Below are 9017 nucleotides of genomic sequence, written 5' to 3' on the forward strand. Positions count from 1 at the left end.
CCTCTTCAGTGTTTCCAAAACGCTCCGTTTTCGGCGCATTGTGGACTCCAGTGTAGTGTGGAAGGATGGCATAAGCGTAGCAAAACGTATGCGTTTTCAAACTAAAACACATTAGCGTAAACGGGGCCTCAGTGATTGATAGCTGATATTGACCAATCCATTCGCGTTCAAGAGCAATGGGCCAGAACTTTAAAGCAGGGCAGGCATTGCGGGCTTTGATTACTGCAGCAAGCTGACATGTCAACTGTTTTAAATGATTTATCAGCGCTGCGTTTGGGTTTTTTAGTGTAAATATGCATTCTGTGCGAATGCCTCCTAAATATTTTTTGCACATTTTGCAATGAAAACTGGTCACATAGCAACAATTTTATCCAGTCCCACAAATGCTTCCAAATATATTTTGAGCTTGTATAAATAAAATTTCGGGCACATATGCAACCAAAACGGTCGCAATTTCGAGCCCTACAATTTCAAATTCAAGCAAGTTCAAGCACTTTGTCCAAAATCCAAGCATAACCTTGAAAACACTGTATTAAACAACAAGCATTTTCCAGGATTTCCAGCACCCGTATGAATCTAGAACAAGACAAACAGATCTCATCAGATTCATTAGTCTGACCTGGAGAAAATGGCATCTTAAAACATTTTAATAATAAATACGCAAGCCAAAGAATAGCACACAGTGCAAAATGATATCAAACAATCAACTTTTGTTGTGACATCTGGGTCCGTTTGTATCAGTTGTAAAGAATTATTTTCGCAGCAGTAGCCATGAGTCACTGATTTCAACAAGATAACATCTGATCAGCAATTATTTCAAACATGTTCTTTGAGCTGCCCTTAGGCCAAATGAGCAATGCCTGAATCAGTTGTAAGAATCAGTGAACAGGGCCTGGAGATCTAATGTGAAAGGTGTTGCCCATGCACCCACAGCAAGGGTAGGGTGATGGCGAGAGGAGGAGGAGGAGGGGATGGATAGAGGAGTGGCGCCAGGCTTGGCCTGTGTTTTGGCTGGTCTTAGACGGAGAGCGCCAGCCTTAAAGAAAGCACCAATCATGCTTCCAGCACAGAGCTCGCAGACCTGCTGATAACACTATCTGATGTGCCATCTCATACTGACAGGGCTGCTTTTCAATGTCTCTTTCCACTCCCTCCCTCTCGGTCTCTTTCCATTTCTGCATGTAGCATGAACCTGAATATTTGACTGTCAAGTTACTTTAAGTCAAACAGCGCAAAGTCTTTCAGTTACACTAAACTAAAGGAACCGAGGCAATCCTAAATGTGTAGTAATTGAGTTTCTTGTCCTCTTTAGTGTCTGTGCAAACACAGAAAGGAATGTCGAATGCAGGGGCTCCTTTGTCCAGCTTCCGGAACTTCTAATTTTATAATCAAGATACACAAACAATACGAACATGCTCACATCCTCTCGCCATACCTGCTTTAGTCAAAAAAAAAAAAAAAAAAACCTTGAGCAGAGCAGTGCTTTGGCTCTTAAAGATCTCCCTGATGTTGTTCCAAACCCCTATGATTTTCTTTCTTCTTAGAGACACAAAAGATTTTGCAGAAAGTTTCCGAGAGATTTGATTGGTGACTAGAAATATTTTAAGTAAAATGATACTGCATGACCTCAGAAGACTTTATCAAACAATTTGTTTTCTATTTTACAATTTATTCACGCTTATTTAGGTTAAATCATCATCATACCCGTCAACATCGGGATGCGAAAATAAAGGATATGGCCACCATAATAAGGGATATCCCTCATACCCCACCCCAACACCCCTTAAATCATGCTAATTTGGGTTAAATCATCATCATACCCAGGGCCGGAGCAAGCTGAACTGCCGCTCTAGGCAGAGGACGATCACGCCACCCTCAACCCCAATGTGAAAACGAAAGTGACCAGTTGTGAAAATGAAGTGAGGTGTTACTGACCTCTATTCTGTTGCCCTATGCGCGGATATAACTGAGGACATGCGGGTGCTGATGGAGGTGTCGCTGACGCCGATGTCTCTATTCTGTCGCCTATGCGTGAATATATCTGAGGACGCGGGTAGTGAGGGAGGTGTCGCGGACATAACTGAGGACACGGGTGGTAAGGGAGGTGTCGCGGACGCCGCCCTCTCTATACTGCCGCCCTAGGCGGCTGCCTAGGTCGCCTCTATGGATGGACACGCCGGCCCTAATCATACACGTCGACATCGGGATGAAAATAAAGGATATGGCCACCATAATATATGATTTATTCCTTAAATCCCACTCCAACACCCCCAGAGGAAGTTATTCTGGAGCTGTTTAATTGTAAATCAATAGTTAAACAGTCAGTAATATGTTTTATTATTATTATTAATTACAAAATAAAATAATAAATAGTACATATTAGCAACAAATAAATTAGCAAACAAACTTACAACAACTTAAAATTGTTAGCTATTATAAAGAAATAAAATCAAATTATCAAATCTCAATCTTTTCTTCACTGTACAACAAACAAATCTCAATTATTTGGATTTTTGGTTTGATTACTTTAAATAACAGGTTTCACTTTAAAAATGCACACATCTAATGAAACAATGAAAGCATTGGATTGCTTTCAGAATTTTTTATGGTCATTTAGGACAAAATTAGTCGTGTTTGAAAAACAAAACAAAAAAAAAACACCAAGATCGACATCTTTAGATGTTATTATTAATAATTATATGTGTATTTTTGTTGTTAAAAACACGCACCCAAAACCCAGACGCTCGCTCCACTTCAAATCGTGTGTACAGAATTTGTTTTGGAAGCAGCGTCTGTTTATTATTAATGAGCGCGTCAACTGACAGTCACGCACTGCTACATGAACGGTTTTGAGGTTTGTGTAGGACATAGCGTAGCATAGTGGCATAGCGCAAAATGCATGGCCCCCCGCAAGAATTATTGATGGGGGCCCCAAGGTGAAGAGCGGAGGGCGTGGGGGGTTGGTAGGGGTAGGAAGTGCTTGTAAAATCAATAAGTGGGGTGGGTGTTGCGGCGATCGTGAACTGAAGAGAATCCCAGGAAATACAAGAGAATCCCAGGAAAAAAGGGAGGGTTAACAGGTATAATCATCATGCTTCATGTCTCATTTTAAATTCCACTGAAGAAGAAAATCCTGCTTAAACGGAATGACAAGATAGAAGTAAAAGATAGAACTTTCTGCTTTTTCATTTCATATTTTAAATCGATGCTTCCCATGTTTATTATTAAACATACCCTTTAGGTTTTGTATTCAACTGTTGTATTCATCTCATACTGTCTTTGATTTATACGATTAGCACCTACAGTGAGACGTAATTAACCCAGACAGAGTTACAGCAGGTCCAATATTCACTAACGCAATTATATCCTAACATAAAGCGCCTCCTCATTTGTTTAATACAACAGTAACTTTAATGCCGTCTGACATCACAAAACATTTCCTCATAACAGAGCAGGACTAATGATAGCACATGCAGATAACAGCTCAAACTAGAGGTTTAGAATTTGATTATCATCAGAGGGTGTATTTCCAACACGGCTCTTTCTTTGACATGACTACAAAAATAGTCGCATGGTTTTTGATGTTGTGTTAACAGCAGAGTCATCCTTTTGATAACCTTTTTTTATCAAACGGCAAATAAAACTGCACCAATATGAACGAGCTATTGTAGTGAAAGAGCTTTGTTTTGTTAGATTTGATCATGAAGAACACCTTTATAAACCAAAAGTCCTAACTTAAACTACTATAAAATATTCAATTATTAATTCAATTAATAATATCAATTAATATCAATTATTAAAGTTTTCATGCATGAATTTTTATTAGATATGTTTTTTTAAAAAGGTTTTATATTGCAAATCATTTTATAAAATAAAGATTTGTTTTAATCCAAATGCTTTATATACAGTTGTAGTCAGAATTGTTAGCCCCCCTTTGAATTTCTTTTTCTTTTTAAAATATTCCCCAAATGATGTTTAACAGAGCAAGGACATTTTCACTTTATGTCTAATAACATTTTGTATTTTGGAGAAAGACTTATTTGTTTTTATTTCGGCTAACATAAAAGCAGTTATTAATTTAAAATCATTATAGGGTCAATATTATTGGCCCTTTAAGCTATATATTTTTTAAAAGTCTACAGAACAAACCATCGTTATACAATTACTTTGCCTAAATACCCTAACCTGCCTGATTAACCTATGTGACCTAGTTAAGCCTTTAAATGTCACTTTAAGCTGTATAGAAGTTTATCAAATATTATTTACTGTCATCATGGAAAAGATAAAATAAATCAGTTATTAGAAATAAGTTATTAAAACTATTATGTTTAGAAATGTGTTGAAAAAAATCTTCTCTCTGTTAAACAGAAACTGGGGGGGAAACAAATAGGGGGGCTAATAATTCTGACTTCAGCTATATGTTTTTCAAATGTTTCTCAAGTGATATTTAATGGATCAAGGAAATTATCACAATATTTCCAATTACAGTTTTTATTCAGGATAAATGTTTATTTGTTTTATTTTGGTTAGAACAAAAGCTGTTTTTTTATAAACCATTTTAAAGTCAATAAACAAAACAAAATTTGTATGGTAGTTAACAATTTTACCAGATAAGTATAATCAGCAATAATAGTTTATAAATAGAAAAAATAAACAAAATCAGTAGTTTCACCAATGTCAAATGTTTGTTTTAAAATGCAAAAGGTATAACATATGATTAAATATTAGCTTATAAATATGGTATGTATGTGTATGTTTATGCAGTCCTGTTACACATATACAGTTGAAGTAAGAATTATTAGCCCCCCTGTTTATTTTTTTCCCATTTGCGGTTTAACGGAGAAAAGATTTTTCCAACACATTTCTAAACATATTAGTTTTAATAACTCATTTCTAATAACTGAATTATTTTATTTTTGCCATGATGACTACATACAAATCACTGTATAACAATGGTTGGTTCTGCAGATAATAAAAAATAAATAAATAAATAAAATAAAAATAAAAATCTTAATTTATAAAATTTATATATATAAAATATTATATTATTATTATTATCATTATTATTATTATTATTATTATTATTATTATTATTATTATTATTATTATTATTATTATTATAATTTTGACCCCAAAATGTTTAAAAAATGTTAAAAAAACAAAACAATTTAAAACTGCTTGTATTCAAGTCAAAATAAAACAAATAAGACAAAGAAAAAATACTATCAGACATACTGTGAAGTTGTCTTGCTCTGTGGGGCTAACAATTCTGACTTCTGAGCCTACTTTCTCCAAGATTTTTTGCAATCTTAGTCCCCAGATTGGGTTTGGGTTACCACTTTAAGTTCTTTAGTTAGGGTTTAGAAAACACCTAATATTCAGTAATAGACATTTACGTTGTTCATCAAATTTAATGAACATCAATTTCAATTGTTTTATAATGAATAGACTGAATTAAATCAACATTAAACTGAACAATGACTGTAAATCAACAACAAACCGAGCTGAATAATGACATTATTGTTTGTTAGCGTGATTTAAATTTGCCTTGTTTTTTAATAGTTTGCATTGCAGTTTATGTGACCTTCTTGTTCAATATAATAAAGCGGGTTTGAGTTAATATTTGTCATATAATGACTGTGTACCTGAGTTGACAAGTTTGCGTGTCCGCAGGAAGCTGATAGCCAGTCTCATGATGGACGCTTTATCCAAATGTGAGCTGATGCTGTGTGGAAGGGGAAGATGATGAGCCAGTTCATAAAACACCTCTGTCTCTTTACTCCGTCTGCAGCGCGCGGCATCACGAGATTTCTCCTTACGCCGCTCTGAGCTGCACCTACAGAGTGGAACAAAAAGAAATATTCAACCATTTTAATCTGAAGTAGTTTTACCTTTTTTAAAAAAAATCTAATTCTGAAATGCTTTGTTGTGCAACATGTAAATAAGTCACAGATTAAAATCATTTCCAGGGCAAAAGACAAAAAAAAATAAACCCCAAAGCTAAAATATTGTTATTCCTTTCTAATATTTACATTTGTTTGTTTGCTTGTTTTTTTATTTATTCATTCAACGGTGGCATGCACTTTGTTTTTGCATCCTTAGTCTTTTATTTCTACCTAAAATTTGGAATATGGTCATAATTAATTCTGAATGAACCTCACAGAAACTTCACAAACTTGTTTGTCATTCAGCTGACCTTGCAGGCTTTTGACCTTATGTTTTTAATTATTATTTGTCATGCATTATTAATTATTTAATTAATTATTATTTGGCTGTATACAAACACAGACATGCTCACAAGCTTCACTAATCATTTCTCTGTATATTTCGGAAGATATTCAGCGAATAACAGTCTCTTTGTGGCTCTGACAGTCCTTTTTATTCAACTCAAGTCTTGCAGACTCAGACCTCAGGCCCAAAAACTGAGCCAACGTAGAAAGAGCCAGTGTCCGGCAGGTGCGAGTGAATCCACACACACAAGCACACAGACACCCTTTCAGAAATTAACTTTGCTTTCAACTGAGTTAGTTTGGTTAAATCTTTTCATCAGCATCATTTCATCATCTGGTTTAATGAGGAATAAACATACAGCATGTAAGATATGATAAACGGTGTAATCACTAAGAATGACACAGCACAGGGGATCTCATAACAGTGATATTCATGTAGCAATATAATGTATTGCTTTGTTTATTCAAGCTGTCGGCAGGGAATGGGTCAATGCCAGAATTCAAGTGGGACATTCCTGGCTGCTTCAAGTGCTTATGGGAATAATCACTAATAGCTGCATCCTGGATTTAATAAACAACAATATTGTCCCAAATTAGAACACATATGTTCCATGACAGGATTATTAAATAATAATAATAATAATAATAATAATAATAATAATAATAATAATAATAATAATAATAATAATATTTTGTTTTTACTTCTTACAAATTATCCACCCAATTTAACTACAAAAATAATATTTATATATCAAAGGAAAGCATCGATTTAATAATAAATAAGATTTAATCTATCATTTCATTCAATTTAATTACACAAAGAGTATTTATATATTAAAGGAAAGCATCGATTTAATAATAAATAAGAATAAATTCCTGATTCTATTTCATTTAACTACAAAAATAGTTTTATTATAATAAAGAAAAGCATAGATTTAATAATAAATAAGACTCATTTTATGATCCCATTCAATTTAACTACAAAAGAGTATTATTATATTAAAGGAAAGCATTAATCTATTAATAAATAAGATTAGTTTAAACATTGTATTCAATTTAACCACAAAAACAGACTTATTATATTACATGAAAGCATTAAAATAATAATAAATAAGATTTATTTTATTATTACATTCAATTTAACTACAAAAATAGTACAATTATACTAAAGGAAAGCATTGATTTAACAATAAATCAAAGTCATTCCATCCTTCCATTTAATTTAACTGCAAAAATAGTATTATTTAAGGAAAACATCGATGTATTAATAAATAAGATTAATTTCATGATTCCATTAAATTTAACTACAAAAAAGTATTAATATACTAAAGGAAAGCATCGATTTAATAATAAACAAAATTCATTTCATGATTCCATTCAATTTAACTACAAAAATAGAATTTGTATATTTCATGAAAGCATTAAAATATATGCTATAAAATATAGCATTTTACTACAAACATAGTATTATTATATTAAAGAAAAGCATTGATATAATAATGAATACAATTCATTATATCATTCAATCCAATTTAACTACAAAAATACTATTATCATATTAAAGGAAAGCATTGATTTAATAATAACTAAGACTTATTCCATCATTCCATTTAATTTAATTACACAAATAGCATAATTATATTAAAAGGAAAGCATTAATTTAATAATAAATAAGATTCATTTCATGATTCCATTTAATTTAACAACAAAACTAGTATTATTAGTAATAATATTAGTAATAGTAAACTATTAATCCATAAAAGCTTGGTATACAAGTAAAGTTGTGCTCGCGGTGCACTTGGTGTGTTTGAGCTATGGTTTGCATTAAGAGATTATTGGTTAGTCTTTAATAGTTTGCTGCTTATTGACGGTCAGTAGGTAGTCTTAAGGTTTAGGTGTTATTTAGGATTTGTGATGTAAGCGAAGATCATGCAGAACAAAGGTGTAAGCATATGTATCTAACAATTGTTAGCTAAAACGAATTATAAATACTTATTATAAATACTTTCTGTGTTTAAAAAATCCAATATATAAGGATGTGTAACATTTTTTTCTCTCCCTTATTAGCATAGGACGTATTTCTGAATCTGCCATTATGCTGACACACCAGTATTTGTAGCATCACCTTCTACTGAATAGAGCACAAACTCATTTGAATTTAAAGTGACCAGAGCTGCACAATTCGGATCAAATCCTAAAGGCTGATTTATACTTTCACCTGCGTCTACAGCACGAGCCTTCGCTGACTACGCACACACAGCCGAGAATGGTGAAGACTTTTTTTTTTTTGGAGTAACTGTCATGACAAAACAATAGTAAAGAAGTAGTCAGCAACTAGAGCTGCTAAATGAATCAATTTAAGAATAAATAAAACTAACAAGTTTACTTAAGCTACATGTTATATATCCAAGCCAACTGCGTACTTATTGCAAAACCTTTTGTACAATAAAAAGCATATATTTACTTAAAAAGCCTTGGACAAACATTGCACAAAACATTTGCATTGTTTTTCCTCAAAGCTTTAAAAGAAATCTTTAACCTGAAGGACTTCCTATCACGCACTTAGGTGTTGCACGTGTAAATTCCTGAGCCAAACTTGGCTCCAAATCGTTCACCTTCGAATGTGGAGCCGCAAACAAAGTTACAAACAATAGTTGTGCACTCCACCTGTGGAGATGATGTTGTGCGCACCCAAAGCAAACCTCCACTAACACCTCAATAGCTACATTTCCATCCACCTATTTTTATGCACATTTTGGATATGCGCATTAAAAACAGTTGATGGAA

The 9017-nt window shown here is 33.1% G+C and overlaps 1 protein-coding gene across 3 annotated transcripts in view; it reads right to left on the bottom strand.

Annotated features, from left to right (window-relative positions):
* Positions 1 to 9017, bottom strand: part of epas1b (endothelial PAS domain protein 1b) — a 70719-nt gene that overhangs the window by 35075 nt on the left and 26627 nt on the right. For all 3 annotated transcript variants that reach the window (XR_015505150.1, XM_087277964.1, NM_001039806.3), the window contains 1 exon segment: positions 5646 to 5836. Coding sequence is in view for 2 of the 3 variants with exons in the window: in XM_087277964.1 (XP_087134090.1) it covers positions 5646 to 5836 (191 nt within the window). In the remaining variant the exon portion in view is untranslated.

This window comes from Danio rerio, chromosome 13 (assembly GCF_052040795.2).
Source record: "Danio rerio strain M-AB ecotype USA chromosome 13, GRCz13ab, whole genome shotgun sequence".
Lineage (NCBI taxonomy): Eukaryota > Metazoa > Chordata > Actinopteri > Cypriniformes > Danionidae > Danio > Danio rerio.